Source organism: Tachyglossus aculeatus, chromosome 25 (assembly GCF_015852505.1).
Source record: "Tachyglossus aculeatus isolate mTacAcu1 chromosome 25, mTacAcu1.pri, whole genome shotgun sequence".
Taxonomy (NCBI): domain Eukaryota; kingdom Metazoa; phylum Chordata; class Mammalia; order Monotremata; family Tachyglossidae; genus Tachyglossus; species Tachyglossus aculeatus.
Genome location: NC_052090.1, coordinates 23,150,096 through 23,167,227, shown reverse-complemented (window position 1 = coordinate 23,167,227; position 17,132 = coordinate 23,150,096). Strand labels below are relative to the sequence as shown.

Below are 17,132 nucleotides of genomic sequence, written 5' to 3'. Positions count from 1 at the left end.
TGGAAATAAAGCTAGATGCACATCATTAACAAAATAAATAGAATACTAAATATGTACAAGTGAAATAGAGTAATAAATCTGTACAAACATATATACAGGTGCAGTGGGGAGGGGAAGGAGGTAGAGCAACGGGGATTGGGAGAAGGAGAGGAAAAAAGGGGGTTCAGTCTGGGAAGGCCTCCTGGATGAGGTGAGCTCTCCGTAGGGCTTTGAAGGGAGGAAAAGAGCAAGATGATCAGGTTGTCCCACGTGGGGCTCACAGTCTTAATTCCCATTTTACAGATGAAGGAACTGAGGCACAGAGAAGTGAAGTGACTTGCCCAAAGTCACACAGCTGACAATTGGTGGAGCCGGGATTTGAACCCATGACCTCTGACTCCCAAGCCCAGGCTCTTTCCACTTTGTAGCCTTTGTATCTTTGTAACTTTGTATCCACCCCTGCGTTTAGCCCTAGAAAGCACTTAATAATTGCCATAGTTAGTATAAAACAGTTCAAGGAGGCCAATTTGTTGCTGCATCTCTGCAATTTAAGCAGCTAGAGCCCTTTTGGTCTGAATGACCAAAACTGGTTCCCGAGGAGACACCTGAACCACGGAATTACTGCAAAATCATCCACTTTGACTGGACTGTCCTCCCTCTAGACTGTATGCTCACTGTGAGCAGGGACTGTGTTTGTTTCCTGTTATACTGTACTCTCCCAAGCACTTAGTACAGTGCTCTGCTCACAGTAAGTGCTCCATAAATATGACTGGCTAACTGATTGACTGGCCAAAGCAGCTGGGACTGAATGAAGAGAGAAAAGGAGAAGAAAGTTCCCTCAGGAGATGACAACCTCAGGCAGTTATGCCAAGGGAGGAGGTCTTTTTCATCTCTGTCTTTTTAATGTGATACAAGATTTTTTTTTTTAAAGGCCAACTGAGTTCAAATACTGAAAAGGCTGGAAATAAATTTGTATCCTGGAGCCTGTCTTCAGTTGGAAATCTTTTCCATTCCAAATCGCCTCTTTCAATTACTGGATGGTAATCTCTATGAAGGCCCCAATACTACCTCTCAGGGCTCAAACCATCTAATGCATACTAAAGACACCTACTGACTCTCAAACATTCTGTAAGTGGCTGAAACAGTCAGCCTTTATTATCAGCACTTTAAGATAACAAAGGTTTTCCCAGTCTCTCCCTGTTTTAAACTCAAGGACCTCATCAGTTTAAATGTTTCCTCTCCTTTATCCTAATTTAGCTAAGGCCTCTAATTAAATTTACCAAGAACTCTCAAACAGTGCTTAGGACTATTGCTTCTAAATGAGTTTTTACTCTCCCAAATTCATGCTTAAGTATCCATTTATAACTTTACTAGTGCATGTTGGGTGGATGTCTCTAAAATGCCAGTTTTCTATCACTAAAATGCCCTTTCTTGCTTCCTTCCCTTTGTTTTCTGTTTAAATTTGTTCCTGAATATGAAAGCTACACTGCTTTTTATGCAAGAGAGGTCACTGGGGTACTCAAAAAGATAAAGTAACTCTCTCTTTGACAATCATCCCAAAGACAAAAGATATTAAATGGCAACACCCACCACAACTTCTTTTTCCTGGTCTACAACCTTGGTTTCCTTTCCAAGATCTCTGCTTTCATCCCTCTTGCCCTTCTTCAGGGTTTCTCTTTACAGAACTTAAGCCGTGTTAAGTTTCTCTCCATAATTCTCACACTCCTCCAAAATCTGATTTCTCTATGTTTTCTCTTTACAGAACTTAAGCCGTGTTAAGTTTCTCTCCATAATTCTCACACTCCTCCAAAATCTGATTTCTCTATGTTCTTGTCTAAGACTCCCCTCTATTGCCTCTATCTCTTCTGGACACCAATCTCCAGAACATGAGCCTCACTTCTTCCTCTATTCTTTGAACCACCCCTAAAATGCCTCATCACTAAGGTAGCATGGCGTAATGGATAGAACATAGGCCCAGGAGTCTAAACCCTGCTCTGCCACTTGTCTGCTGTGTGACCTTGGACAAGTCACTTCACTTCTCTGGGCCTCAGTGACCTCATCTGTAAAATGGGGATTGAGACGCTGAGTCCCACGTGGGACAGGGACATTGTCCAACCCAATTTGCTTGAATCCACCCCTGTGCTTAGAACAGTGTCTAAAACTCAGCAAGCCCTTAACAAAAGGCATTATTATTATTGTTATTATTATGGCTCTCTTGCACCAAAACAAATAGATACCCAGTGTCTAATTGCATGAAACCTTTTTTTTTGCTTTTAACTGCAGGATCTAGACTGTGAGCTCCTTGTGGGCAGGAATGTGCCTGTTGTTATACTGTACTCTCCCAAGAGCTTAGTGCAGTGCTTTACACAGTAAGCGCTCAGTAAATACGACAATGAATGAATGAGGATGTAGAGAGGGACTATTTACCACCCAAGTTTGGAGTGTTATAAATAATGAACTAAATAAAGCAATGTTCCAAATGACTGACCTTCACCTTGCTTGCCACGATTTGAATCTGTTCCCTCTGAAAATGGCGGGGTAACAGCACAATCAGAGACCCCTCCCCAGACTGGATGGCCCGTTTCCCATCCCAAGATCAGAAATCATTTTGTGGATCTTTTCTAGACCCTATCCAAGTTCTTCGCATCTTGCATATACTGCAGGGTTCAGAAGCAGCCCACCAGCCGGAGGAACACAGATGGCAAGAACAGACGTGACTCAAACCACAGTGCCATAAATCTGTCATACTGAACTCTCCCAAGTGATTGGTGCCGTGCACTGTGAACAGTCAGTGCTCAAAAAAAACCATTAATTGATTGTTTGGCACCAAGGATGTGCCCTTCTCTAAGAGTGTCAGAAAGAAGGTGATAAGAGATGTCTTACCTTGAGCAAAGAGAACTGGATGGACTTTAAACCCTCCTCCATTCTTTAACCTCTGAGGCAGTTGTTCAAAATGAAAACTATCAAGGTAGAAGTAAACTTTCAAGGCTTGACGGCTTCCTTCCGCTTGATACGTAAGGGGAACATCTAGAAGAAGATATTTAAGGTTATATTATTACTAAAAGCAGGGAGATCCATAGGGTCTTCCGCTTTTGAGAACCGCAGAAAGAAAACCATGAAGAGGAACTAGAAAAAATGTATCTGTTAATTGAACTGTACTCTCACAAGCACTTAGTACAGTGCTCCACACATAGTAAGTGCTCAATAAATATGATTGACAGAATAAATGAATTTGGGACAAGTGAAATACAGGTGATCAAGTATATGTATGGGAGCAGGGCTGTTTGGAGTATAGCAGTACTCAATCAGATGCTCATTAGCGGAGACAACAGATTTACTGCTGTATTGTATATAAAATTTGGTAATAGAAAGTTTCCTTATACTTTGACACACCAGATGCTTCATTCAACTAAATGAGAACTTGAGACTAATAATGGTGAAGATTCTTCAACATCTCCTGCTGCAGCTATGTCTATCATTTCAAGCAGAATGATTCCTTGGGGTTTGTTTTCCAAGGAGTGTGCAAGAAATTCCGCATGCAGTTTTAATTACCCAAATAGCAAAGGTTTTGCACGCCTGATTCCCTGTACAATAAGCCAAAAATATTTTTCTTTTTGTCTACGCCTGTTACCACACTGGAAAACTGTATACTTCCTTTATGACAAATATGACCTTTAAGACAAATTACAAAGATTAAACAACTTAATAAAAGTAAAATGCCACAGGAGTAATTCATAGTCACTTCATAATACAGTTTAATGTCAATGTTGTATACATGAATGGAAAATCATTTTCACTTCATAACAAATAAAGCCAAATATTTGACTGGATCTAAAAATCTGTGTTCTAATTTAGTTAAAATAATTTTTAAACAACACATTCTTTTATATCCTTGAGATGTATTTGTTCCAGGTCAGAAGGCATCAAATACAATGACAGAAGAATTCAAGATAATATACTATTAATTTTTTTAATATTAACCAGGGACTATCGGCCTGTCTAGAAAGTAGTACAACACTCACAGAGAGCTAAGCTAATCAGAGAGGAATTCAAAATTATTAAACCCTGAGGAAACACACAACTTTACAATAAGTGAAAGGGCATCACGGAAACACTCTGGCGTGCTTTGTACAATGCTCTGCACACAGTAAGTGGTTAGTAAATACCATTGATTGATTCATTGACTGAGAGATCATTAAGCAAAGGCTCTTGAGTATGAGTCAATCGATCAGTGGTATTTATTGAGCAGCTACTGTGCACAGTACACTCTGCTAAAGGCTTTGGAAAGTACAATACATGTACTTACTTTCTTCTTTTCCTCCTTGACACTGTTTTCATTTTTGCTTTTTTTACTGATGCAGTTATTTGGGCAAAGAATCTATTGTGATCTTTATCTGTTCCCTAAGAGGAGTTATTATTTGTGTTTCAAAATGCATAATTCCTCCACAAATATTTCACTAAACTGACACTTTCCTAATGCATTCATTTTGGGGGCAGTGATGCTTTTTTCTTTATTTCAGCACCAAGTGGTCTGAGCCCATACCAAATGATGTTTGCGATGACCACTGGAACACCAGAGAAGGTTGTTTTCACATTCTCCAGTACAATCCATCCTTTCTGTGGTGACACCAATGGCTAAAATGAAACTTTGGAATTTTCTACGGGTTTTCATCGTCTCTAATGTCCCAGAATTCCACTAAGACCCAGTTTTAGGGTTGGGGAAAGATGATGAATCTGCACCCACTATCCACAAAATATAACCTGCGGGGTAGTTGGGGTGGACAACTCTGTTTTCCCGAGGATTGCATGTGCCAAAGAGAGGTTCTTATAGCTTTTCCCAGAGTTACCAGGCTCTCAATTGCCTTCCCTCCTTCCCTTTCCAATCTCCTCCTCCCCTTCCCAATCTCCTCCTCAGTCCTACTAACCTCATAAAGGCGGGGTACCTGCCCAGATTTCTCCCGCTTTCATCGTTAATGTTCAACAGTTCATCAATTTGTTGCGAAACCCAGGTGATTTCACAGAAGAATTACAGATCAATATAACACTACTGCACTCTACAACAGTAACAGGAAGCCCATAAAACACCAGTGGTGCTTACTTGCAACTAATGGCTCTTGTTCCGATGGTCTAAAATAAAAAGAAACTTTCTCCAGGTCAAACAAGGCAACCAGGGTATCTTCTAACATGGCTTGTTCGTCAGTCTGAAAATGAAAAAGAAATCCCAAAGTTGGAGACTATTTTAACAGACTACAGTCTTACAAAAACAGCAGCAAGGAAAACAACCTAGCATCTCAAAGTGACAAGAGATTCATATCCCCCATCTTCTAGCCATATAATTATCAGCTAATTGCTTTACACAGTGTATTTTACAGCTAGACTCTTCAGCAACTACTAACCATATTTATTTTTAATTGCAGTTCAAGGAGTTGAGGGTCATGAATAACTCCTTGTCTTCCTGTAGCATATTGTACAATCTCCCCTCCATGGTGGAGGTGTAAAATCAATTACCCAAGAGTCAGAGCTTCCCAAACTACTTTCAACCCGGGCCCCTAACAGTTCGGATAAGCGGAACAAAGTCAGATAATCGTATGGGAGAATGGTTTGCTCTACAGCATAATCAAATCTGTGGAATCACAAGAAGCACTGTATATCAGGTAGATTATGTATTTTGAGATAAAATTCCCACAAGGTTCTAGGAAACCATAGGAAGCTGAAACATTTTCTTTTTAAAAATCCAATAAAGTACTGATTGTTCTATGTCATTTCACTTTACAGATTATTCTCTCTTTATATTTATGATCCATTATATTTACACTAATGGGATTATACTACCATCTGGAATCTATATAGCATTTTGACTTTCAAATCACTTTCACATACTGTGTTATCTTGCCACATCCCTGTGAGATATTAAAGGGCAGGTATCACATTTCGTTTTGAAAATGTATGCAGAGATTCAGGGATAATAAGTACCTTGCCCAAGGTCACCCAGTTAACTATGTACCTGTGACTAGAACTCAGGGCTTTGGGCTATTGGCCTTTGGTTCTTCTTTACAAGTACTACCACACTTTTCCTCAGGAGAGTTACCCATGATGATCAAAAAACTCCAATATTTAGAAAAACTCATTACCTTCTGAATATAGTAGAGTCTGTCAAGCACAATTAATGCAAAGTAATGCTAGTAGAGGTTCTTTCTAGAAACTGCTACATAAACAGAGCATATAACATAACTACAAACAATATGAATGCCCTGAAGTACTTTATTCTAAGTTAAATGCTCTTAATTATTCTAAGAAGCTGAAGAGATTGCTGGTCTCCATGAAACTAGCCTTGTGAAAGACCCGAGGAAAGGTTTCTACATAAAACAATGAACTCTTTCTTATTATGATATTTCTGGAAAGAAAGCTTGGAGTAGCACTGCGTTTCCAAAAACATTCCACTGTCAAGGTTGGACCACCCTCTGTTACACTGGGGAACTGTTAAAGAGGGCTGCTTAGGAATTAGCTTGTCTGCATGGGATGATCCAGTTAGTGGGAATAAGGCTCTGCAGAAGGAATCATTGACCCCTCTAACCCAGTCACCTCCAAACCTGATCCAGAGACCATTTTCCCAACTGACAGAATGCAATTTGAGTTCTTTCCACCTCCCAGCAATGTTTCCCCATCTTGCTGCTATCCTAGGTGGCCCGTAAGCAATCTCCTAGCAGCTGAAAGGCGGGGGGGCCACAGGAAGGGTGCTGGAATAATAAGCCATTTATAGCTGAAATGGAATCTGCAAATCAAGTGAATTTGGGGTCACAGAGTGACTTGATTTACAGATACTGGACTAGTCACTTCACTTCTCTATGCCCCAGTTACCTCATATGTAAAATGGAGATTAAGACTTTGAGTCCTATGTGGGACATGGACTGCGTCCAACCTGATTAGCCTGTATCTCCCCTAGCGCTTAGAACAGTTCCAGGCACATAATAAGTGTTTAACAAACACTATAAAAGAGATGCAGGGGCCACTGAATTTTTTAAAAATCTTCATTAAGTTTCTCCTATGTTGCAAGGATCACGGCGTTTCTTGTGGCTTATTCAATTCAACATGAGTTTAGCTTTTAACCACTAGAGAAGTATTTCCTTTCGGGAGCAGCCTAGTGTAAAGAGCATGGGCCGAGAAATCAGAGGGCCTGGGTTCGAAATCCCCATATTACCCCTTCTCTGCTGTGTGACCTTGGGCAAATCATTTAAATTCTCTGAGCCCCAGTTTCCTCATCTGTAAAATGGGGATTCAATACTTAGATTGTGAGCCCCATGGGAGACAGAGACGGTGCCCAACCTGTTTATGTTGTATCCACCCCAGCGCTCAGTACAGAGCTTGGCATGTAGTAAGCGCTTAACTAATACCACAATTATTATCATTATTATTAGTTTTATAGGAAAAGCTGATTATGACATCAGCAAGAGTTTGGGGTGCATCGGTAGTTGGTCCAGCACCGAATTCCTTACAAAGTTGTGGTAACCCCAATATCTTTTAGTGACAAACGATGATACTGGCAAAAAGGTAACTGACCCATATACTGATAGTACTTTTTATAGCCCAAGTTCCCACTAGGGTGGAGAATGTGGAAAAGGAGAAATTAAGGAGAAATTGTCTATTAATAGCAATAATTATGGCATTTGTTAAGGGCTTACTATGTGCCAAGCACTGTTCTAAGAACTGGCGTAGATACAAGGTAATCAGGTAGGTCACAGTCAATGTCCCATATGGGGCTCACAGTCTCAAGCCCCATTTTAGAGATGAGGTAGCTGAGGCATGGAGAAGTTAAGTGACTTTCCCCAGGTCACACAGCAAATGGTGGAGCCAGGACTAGACCCAGAACCACTGATTCCTAAGCCCATGCTCTTGCCACTAGGCCATGCTGCGTCTATATATAAAAGGAGCAAGAAACTCAGTTTACGTTCAGGTAGTGGAAGGGCAGCAAGTAAGGTAAGCCATCTCCTAACTTCCAGAATCATCTGTCACTTTATATTAATGCCTGTCTCCCCTTCTCGACTGTTAGCTCACTGGGGGCAGAGAACATGCCTACCAACTCTTTTATATTGTCCTCTCCCATGCCCTTCATCATCAATCGTATTTATTGAGCGCTTACTGTGTGCAGAGCACTGTGGCTTGACTCAGGAAAGGGGAGCTTAGAGGGAAGCATAGTTCCCTTTAGCCTCCTGGGTAACATTAAAATGGAATGAACCAGCTTAAGTAATTGTGGTATTTGTTAAGCACTTACTATATGCCAGGCACTGTACTAAGCACTGGGGTGGATACAAGCAAATCAAGTTGGACACAGTCCCTGTCCCATGTGGGGCTCACAGTCTCAATCCCCATTTTACAGATGAGGTAACTGAGGCCCACAGAAGGATGTGATTTGCCCAAGGTCTCACAGCAGACATGCGGTGGAGCAGGGATTAGAACTCACGACCTTCTGTCTCCAAGGCCCATGTTCTATCCACTACACTATCGCTTCTCTGCGGTTTCTCTTTTGTTTTCTCAACCCATGCAAATGGTTCATTCATTCATTCAATCGTATTTATTGAGCGCTGACTGTGTGCAGAGCACTGTACTAAGCGCTTGGGAAGTGCAAGTTGGCAACATATAGAGACGGCCCCTACCCAACAGTGGGTTGTGTTAAGTACTAATGAAATTTGCCATCCTGCAATTTCTCAAATATTTAAAGACGGTTATTCTGTACCCACTGTGGCAGATGGACGCTCAAAGTGAATTCCACTGCTAACACAGTTGCCAAGGGCCACGCTGAGGCGGAAGAAGATTTTAAAATTGGTTAACATATGCAAATTCCAAGCAGGCTGCCAAGTTCTACTGCCGGGCAAGTTTTCCGAATTGGTCTGACAAGTACAGTCCCAGGATACCCATTTCCGCGAGCCCTCTGGTTTTACCGCGTGCTGAGTCTTCTGCCTTTGGCGGGAGCGAAACACCATCAGTGGGGGGGTTTTCTTTGTTCAAATGACCCTTTCTAGGCCAAGCTGATGGAATCATTGATTGGCAGCAGAGAGAAGCACACTCAGCAGTCAGGAGCAGCAGGCTACAAATAAGACTCCAGAAACAATCAAAGCCCCCCGAACACTCCTATTCCCGGCTCCGCCACATGCCTGCTGTGTGATCCTGGGCAAGTCACTTAACTTCTCCGCGCCTCACTTACCTCACCTGTAAAATAGGGATTCAAGCCCTGTTCTCCCTCCCATTTAGATTGTGAGACCGGTGTAGGATCGGGACTGTGTCTGATCTGATTATCTTGTACGATCCCCAGCGCTTAGAACAGTGCTTTACGTATAGTGAGCACTTTAACAGATACCAAAATTATTATTATTATTATGATTACTATTACAGTCCCATTTGGGGAGAAGCAGTGTGGCTTCGTGGATACAGCACAGGCCCGGGAGACAGAAGGACCTGGGTTCTAATCCCAGCTCCGCCACATGTCTGCTGTGGGACCTTGGGCAAGTCCCTTCACTTCTCTGGGCTGCAGTTACCTCATCTGTAAAATGGGGATTAAGGCTGTGAGCCCCATGTGGGACAGGTACTGTGTCCAACCTGATTATCTTATATCTACTCCAGGGCTTAGAACAGTGCTTGGCACATAGTAAGCTCTTAACAAGTACCATAATCCTCTCAAGAATCAGTCCTTCTTTTAAAAGGATGCAGCCTGGTAAGGTCATGATGGCATTGAAAATAAACACCCATTCTCCCCACACCTTTGGGGAGGCTCACCATTACAAGCTAAAGACTGTAAGCTCATTGTGGGCAGAGAATGTGTCTGTTATATTGTTATACTGCCCTCACCCAAGACTTAATACAGAGCTCATTCCTTCATTCATTCAATGGTATTTATTGAGCACTCACTGTGTGCAGAGCACTGTACTAAGCACTTGGGAGAGTACAAAATAGCAATAAACAGACATAATCCCTGGCCACAACAAGTTTACAGTATAGAGGGGAAAACTGACATTAGGAGAAATAAATGACAGATATGTACATAAGTGCTTTTAGACTGTGAGCCCACTTTTTAGACTGTGAGCCCACTGTTGGGTAGGGACTGTCTCTATGTGTTGCCAACTTGTACTTTCCAAGCGCTTAGTACAGTGCTCTGCACACAGTAAGTGCTCAATAAATACGATTGATTGATTGTGGGGCTGGGAGGAGAGATGAATAAAGGGAGCAAGTCAGGGCAAAGCAGAAGGGAGTGAGAGAAGTGGAAAGGGGGGCTTAGTCAGAGAAGGCCTCTCGGAGGAGATGTGCCTTCAATAAGCTCTGCACATAGTAAGCACTCAATAAATACAATCGACTGATCGCTTAAGCTAGAGACACTTACCAAATTGGGCGACAGCAGCGACTGAAAGTGCAGCAGGACCCCCGCGGTGGCGATTTGGTCCAGCCACCTCCTGCTCACTTCCTGCGTCTCCATTTCATTTTCTTTGCTGTTGTCAAACACTTGATTTAAGGCCGCCATTAGTTGCTCAGAAAAGGCGCAGACTGTGGCCACTAGACTCTGGCAGAAAACCATGTCTCTTCTGAGCTGGATCTCGCTATCTGTGATTTGAAACAGCATATGTTAGATGCCTTAGAAAAGGCCCTGAATAGGGTAGTTCATCAGCAGATATTAACTAATAACTCACACTCACAAGTTTATTTCTGTGCTAACACAGGGGTCCTTATCATGGAGGCAGGGGTTCAAGGCAGGTTTAAAATAGCCTGGAGACATATTGCAAAAGTTTCTGCTTAAAAACATCCACCGATGAAGACAATGAAGGAAAATGATTAAACAGCACTTCCTAATCTCCTTCATAATTCCATTTAGCAGTTACCATATGAAATTCTGACTCTTTTGTTTTCACTGCAATCCAGATGGCTTTTTAATATCAACTCAGCTGAAACGATTTGGTTAAGATTGGCAAATACAATTTTGTACTGCTCAGAACATAGGCGCTCAATAAATGTTACTGACTGACTGATTAGAGTAGCAGCGTGGCTCAGTGGAAAAGAGCACAGGCTTTGGAGTCAGAGGTCGCGGGTTCAAATCCCGGCTCCGCCACTTGTCATCTGTGTGACTTTGGGCAAGTCACTTCACTTCTCTGTCATCTGTAAAATGGGGATGAAGACTGTGAGCCCCATGTGGGACAACCTGATTACCTTGTATCTACCCCAGCGCTTAGAACAGTGCTTTGCACATAGTAAGCGCTTAACAAATACCAACATTATTATTATTATTATTGTGGGCAAGGAATGTGTCTGTTGTTATACTGTACTCTCCCAAGCGCTTAGTACAGTGGTCTGCACACAGTAAGTGCTCAATAAATATGATTGAATGAATAAGCGCTCAATAGATACGATCGGATGGATGAGAAGGAACAGCAAGCGCTCAATGAACATAATATAATATGATTGATAGATTGACAGCTGAATCGACTTCCAGTTCAACCCGTGGTGGGGAGTGACATCTGAGGGCACCCCAGACCTTTTCCAAGCGTCCCGGCCCAGCTCCCGCCTGTGATCCCACACTCCCGATCCCTGCACCCCCTTCCCAGAAAGCCTGTTAGAAGATAAGGGGATGAGGAGGGTGATCTTGAATGTGGGGTCCCTACAGCAATCCTAGCTGTGACTCCACCCCTAACGGCCCCTCCCAAAGGTTGAATTCCTAACCTAACTCCCTCCTTACTCACATCTCAGAAACCCACACGGGGCATCTTGGAAGCCTGACAATGCATAAGAAAGGAAGAAAAGAGGAGACAGATCAATCAATCAATCAATCGTATTTATTGAGCGCTTACTATGTGCAGAGCACTGTACTAAGCGCTTGGGAAGTACAAATTGGCAACACATAGAGACAGATGATTCGAGTACACTCAGTACAGTGCTCTGCACACAGTAAACGCTCAATACGATCGATTTCCTGCCCCTTAGTCACCTCAACGAAATCAGGGCTGGGCCACAGTGTCCTCGATTTTGGGGGTCCCTGTTCATCAGGTGAGTGAGGCAGACGGCTGCAGGTTTGATCCTCTTCCCCTTCAACAAGGGGTGGTCAATTCGCCACCCCTTGTACCTTCCCTCTTCACACTACTTGACGTAACTGTTCACCACCTGCCTTCGACCAAAGCTTCTGCTTTCTCTCCCAAACAAAAAACGGGAACCAGAGCCAGAAATATAGCAGCTGGTTCCCCATCTAAGCCAATTTTTTCATGCAGCTTTTTATTTTCCAAATAGCAACAATTGTCAAATTGTGACAATTACCACAAGGAGGACTATGCTCCAAACGAATGGCTTTAGCTTCATTTTGGCATTTCATCATCTCTAATGCCACTCTTTGTATCATCTTGTTATGAGCAGGACTCCCCCACAGTGCATCCATTCTTCATCCTCCCAATGCCCTAGAGACAAGGGAATGCTTCTACTGCAAAAAGCATTTTGACACTAGAGTGTCTAGCTCTGCTGATGTCCACCTGAAAATGGGTGCAATTTTAGCTTGGCGCCCACTGAAAATTGAAGTTGCAGAGGAACCAAGACTCTCTGGTTCATGAATAAGAACTATAATAGTAAGCACTTAACAAGCATCAAAATTAATATGTACCGAGCACTGTTCTAATCCCTGGGGTAGATTGAGGTTGGACACCGTCCCTGTCCCAAATGGGGCTCACAATCTAAGAGTGAAACCTGGTATTAAATCTCCATTTTTCAGTTGAGGAAGCTGAGGGACAGAGAAGTGAAGTAACTTGCCCAAGGCAGGCAGGCAGGTGGCAGAGGCAGGATTAGAACCCAGGTCCTCTGACTCCCATCATCATCATCATCAATCGTATTTATTGAGCGCTTACTGTGTGCAGAGCACTGTACTAAGCGCTTGGGAAGTGCAAGTTGGCAGCATATAGAGACAGTCCCTACCCAACAGTGGGCTCACAGTCTAAAAGGGGGAGACAGAGAACAAAACCAAACATACTAACAAAATAAAATAGAATAGATATGTACAAGTAAAATAAATAAATAAATAAATAGAGTAACAAATATGTACAAACATATATACATATATACAGGTGCAGTGGGGAAGGGAAGGAGGTAAGATGGGGGGATGGAGAGGGGGATGAGGGGGAGAGGAAGGAAGGGGCTCAGTCTGGGAAGGCCTCCTGGAGGAGGTGAGCTCTCAGTAGGACCTTTTTTTATCCAGGCTTTTATTTTTGGTGAGCTAGGCTCTTTCCACTAGGCAACACTGCTTCTATGAATACCACCCTCACTGCAGCCCACCTCTAGGAAGTTAGGTCCCTATGTCAAATCATATCTTTGCTTTCGCCTTCCCGCCCCAACAACCCTTCTGCCGTGCTCTCTCAATCTCCTCCTTCTGCATCATTTTCAAGGAGTCATCTCCCGTCTTTTGGGCTTCTGGGTTATTTCGGGCCTGGAAGCACTTAGGACCCAGTGTTCTCGAGTCTCCTAGAGTGAATTGGGCAAGCTAATGTGACACTGAGTTCCTGCAGGAATTTTACTGGGTGAAAGGTTCACTCTCCCATAACACTTTTTACTAAATCCGACGAGTTAGCGATACAACCCAGGCCTGAGAAATACCAATCCCATATTTCTACTCGAAACAATGCATCAGATAGTGGGGTTTCATAAGATATGACATCCAAGAATGGCCCTGTAATAATAATTACGGTATTTGTTAAACATTTACTGTATGTCAGGCACTGTTCTTAGAGCAGGGGTTGGTTCAAGTTAATCACTGGACACAATCCCTCTCCAACATGGGGCTCACAGTCTGAGTAGGAGGGAGAACAGACACTGAATCCCCATATTACAGATGAGAAAACTGAGGCCCAGAGAAGCTAAGTGACTGGCCCAAGGTCACACAGCAGGCAACTGGTGGAGCAGAGATTAGAACCCAGGTCCTCTGACGCCCAGGCACACACTCTTTCCACTAGACCTCATTGCTTCTTTATACGTAAAGTTTTCTATAGGGCTTGCAAGGTTTCACTGTATTTGATGACGATGGAGATGGTTGTCTGATATTCCGTTACAGAAATTCTCATTACCTGAATATTCAAGGAGGGCCAAAAGTATCCTGCTCTTCGCCTCTAGGGAGAAAAAAAATACAGTTAGATGGTCGAGGGAAATCTCAAATGTTTTCTCTGCTGCATTGGCCAAGATTCAACTACCCTAGTTTTAACGTGCCAAGAAAATAAAACACACCATTTTTTCTCATGGCTACATGCTATCCTGTGTAGAAACTATTAGTGGAAGCTCTTACGTCTAAGAAATTCTCCATCTAAACTCTCAGGAAACATCCATTTCCATGTTTTGTTTTTTACTGCAATACTGGAATATTAGGATATTAGCAGCCTTAATGTATAACATTTAGTAAAACAGAAAATGTTTTGAAGAATGGTTGACAATAATGCTTTAACATTTACTAAATTTTTACTTGAATGAAGCACCATGTCCATTTAAAATTCTAGCATGGCAACATTTGGTTAATTTTCTTATTACTAAAGATTTTTTCCAAAAGAATTTGGAATATAAAAAAGAAAAAAACTTTAATTAATAAAATCCCATTGTTGATTAGCATATCATATTAAAATGTAGGTAAGCAAACATATCAAGAGAGTAAAAAACTGCTGTCCTTTCCTTTTCTGCCTGTTACGTTCTGATGTCTGCAAATGAGCAGATTTATAAAAAAAAAAACCCAAAAAACTAGACTCCAAGTCTCTAATATTTGCAAACTACATATCAACCATTCTGGGGACAAATCACCACTCTTTGTTAGTGGGGTAGTATTGATCAAGGTGTCCAGAAAATTCCCTACGAATTCGTGGCATAGTGCCCCAAACTGCAATATCCAAATTAAACTGTTACTGTCAGCTACTTCTTGTAGGGTCATATAGACTTGTCGAAAGGCTGGTGAGTCAAGGAATGTATTGCTGTGTTGGAGTCTTGCTGTACTGTATTGCTGAATTGTATTGAATTGAATTGTATTGTATTGCTGAATGTATTGCTGTAAAGGAGTATCCGTTGGGAATGCAGGGGAGCCTCAGTCCTGAGACCTGAGGTCAGAGAATCTGCAAGGAAGTGTTGATTACAGGGATGTGTCGGTTCAAATACTAGATTCCCACCAATCCCAACAGTAGACCTCAGTTTATTAGCTAGAAATGGAATGGGCAAAAAAAAATTAAAAAATAAGAGAAACAAGAAAGAAAAATACAACGCACCAAGGGGGATTCTTTACCTGACTGGCATATCAAATGCAACAGAGTTTAAGATGCCAACAAGAAACTCCTTACCACTGAATCAGCTTTTCCCTGCCTACCTCATTTTTTTTTCATGGTATTTGTTAAGCCCTCACTATGTGCCAGGCACTGTACTAAGCGCTGGGGTAGGTACAAGCTAATCAGGTTGGATAGAGTCCCTGTCCCACATGGGGCTTTCAGTCTTAATGCCCATTTTACAGGTGAGGCACAGAGAAGTGAAGTGACTTGCCCAAGGTCACCCAGCAGACAAGCGGTGGAGACAGAATTAGAACCTAGCTCCTTCTAACTCCCAGACCTGGGCTCTATCCACTAGGCCACACTGCCTCCTGTCTCAGCTCACTGATCTCCTACGACAGCTCAACCACCGGCCCACACAATTCCCACTTTATGGGACACAGCATGGCTCAGGAGAGTACAGCAAAACAATCAAGACATTCCCTGCTTCCAAGAAGCTTACAATCTAGAGGACTCTATTCTACCAACTCAGTTATGCTGTCCTTTCCCAAGTGCTTAGTACAGTGTTCTGCACACAGTAAGCGCTCAATACATACTACTGAATAATCGATTTAGAAGCATACAAGGGATGAGAACCCGGGTTCATAGGCTCTGTGATTTTTATTCTCCCCTCTTCCCTCCTTTTTGGCTATATGATATTCACCAAAAAAAACCAGCCCCTAGGGTCCCTTAGAGTTTTTGGCCTAGAGGCTGTGGGTTGTTTTAATATTTGTAATTACAGAAGACTGCTCTTTGCTTTTCATCCTTCTCCCCTCTTCCCTACTTTTTGGCTATATGATATTCACCAAAAAAACCAGCCCCTAGGGTCCCTTGGAGTTTTTGGCCTAGAGGCTGTGGGTTGTTTTAAAATTTGTAATTACAGAAGACTGCTCTTTGCTTTTCATCCTTCTCCCCTCTTCCCTCCTTTTTGCCTATACGATATTCACCAAAAAAAACCAGCCCCTAGGGTCCCTTAGAGTTTTTGGCCCAGAGGCTGTGGGTTGTTTTAAAATTTGTAATTACAGAAGACTGCTCTTTGCTTTTCATCCTGACCTTCCACAAACTTTCTGATGTTCTGTGCAAGAGTCCGGACGCTGCTGGGAAGATTCCACGGATCCTGCTTGATGTGAAGGCGTAATCTTTTTGGGCAGCTTAGCTTGGGTTCCATTTCCTGCTGAAACTCTGAACAAAGGCAAAGAAGTCTCTTCAGTTTAGTGTTCTCAGAGACGGACTGCAAAATGCCAGCTCCCTTTAGGATGAAGTAGTTTGATTTCTACTGTCCTCCTACCTTCTTAAATTATTTTTCAGACCACTGCTTTTTATTCCATCAATAATAGGAGAGCGTAATGCAATTTCAGGGTAATGTTAAATAAAGTGCACTTAGAATGAAGTGCTGCTAACCTGTAACATTGTCAATTTACAAGTTCAAAGCTCCAGTAAGAATTTAGACATGTGACTGATAGATTTAGTTTGTGTGTGTGTAATGTTTTCTAACAGATTCGAAGACAAGAAATAGTGAAGTGATTTCATGGAGCTCTGAACAACAAAGCTTTTAAAAGACTAGGAAATTCCAGATTGCCTTTAGGATCACAGTGCAACGTGTATTTATTTTCTAGCCTCTTCTCTGCACTCTTTGGAGCCACCCGCCGCCGGGTTGAATGGTCATTTGTAAATGTTACCTTGTAATCCCCGACCTGGTGAGAAGAACTTGGTTTGTTCAAAGGCTCGAGTTACAGCTGGTCCTTTCAAGAGATTGGTAATTGAGTCCACCTGTTAGTGGCAGAGGTTTCAGAAGGGTAAATTCTCCTAACGGGCAAATCTTTTTCAACTGTGTTTCTCAGTAACCATAAGGAATGCCAATTCCAGCAGAAAATT

The 17,132-nt window shown here is 42.3% G+C and overlaps 1 protein-coding gene across 2 annotated transcripts in view; it reads right to left on the bottom strand.

Moving 5' to 3' along the window:
• PREX2 (phosphatidylinositol-3,4,5-trisphosphate dependent Rac exchange factor 2) overlaps nucleotides 1–17,132 on the bottom strand; it is a 212,528-nt gene that overhangs the window by 58,781 nt on the left and 136,615 nt on the right. For both annotated transcript variants that reach the window (XM_038766581.1, XM_038766580.1), the window contains exons 29-34: nucleotides 16,937–17,027; nucleotides 16,311–16,439; nucleotides 14,052–14,093; nucleotides 10,349–10,566; nucleotides 5,078–5,180; nucleotides 2,863–3,006 (exon numbers count right to left, since the gene is read on the bottom strand). In XM_038766581.1, coding sequence (XP_038622509.1) covers nucleotides 2,863–3,006; nucleotides 5,078–5,180; nucleotides 10,349–10,566; nucleotides 14,052–14,093; nucleotides 16,311–16,439; nucleotides 16,937–17,027 — 727 coding nt within the window. The remainder of the gene's footprint in view (nucleotides 1–2,862; nucleotides 3,007–5,077; nucleotides 5,181–10,348; nucleotides 10,567–14,051; nucleotides 14,094–16,310; nucleotides 16,440–16,936; nucleotides 17,028–17,132) is intronic.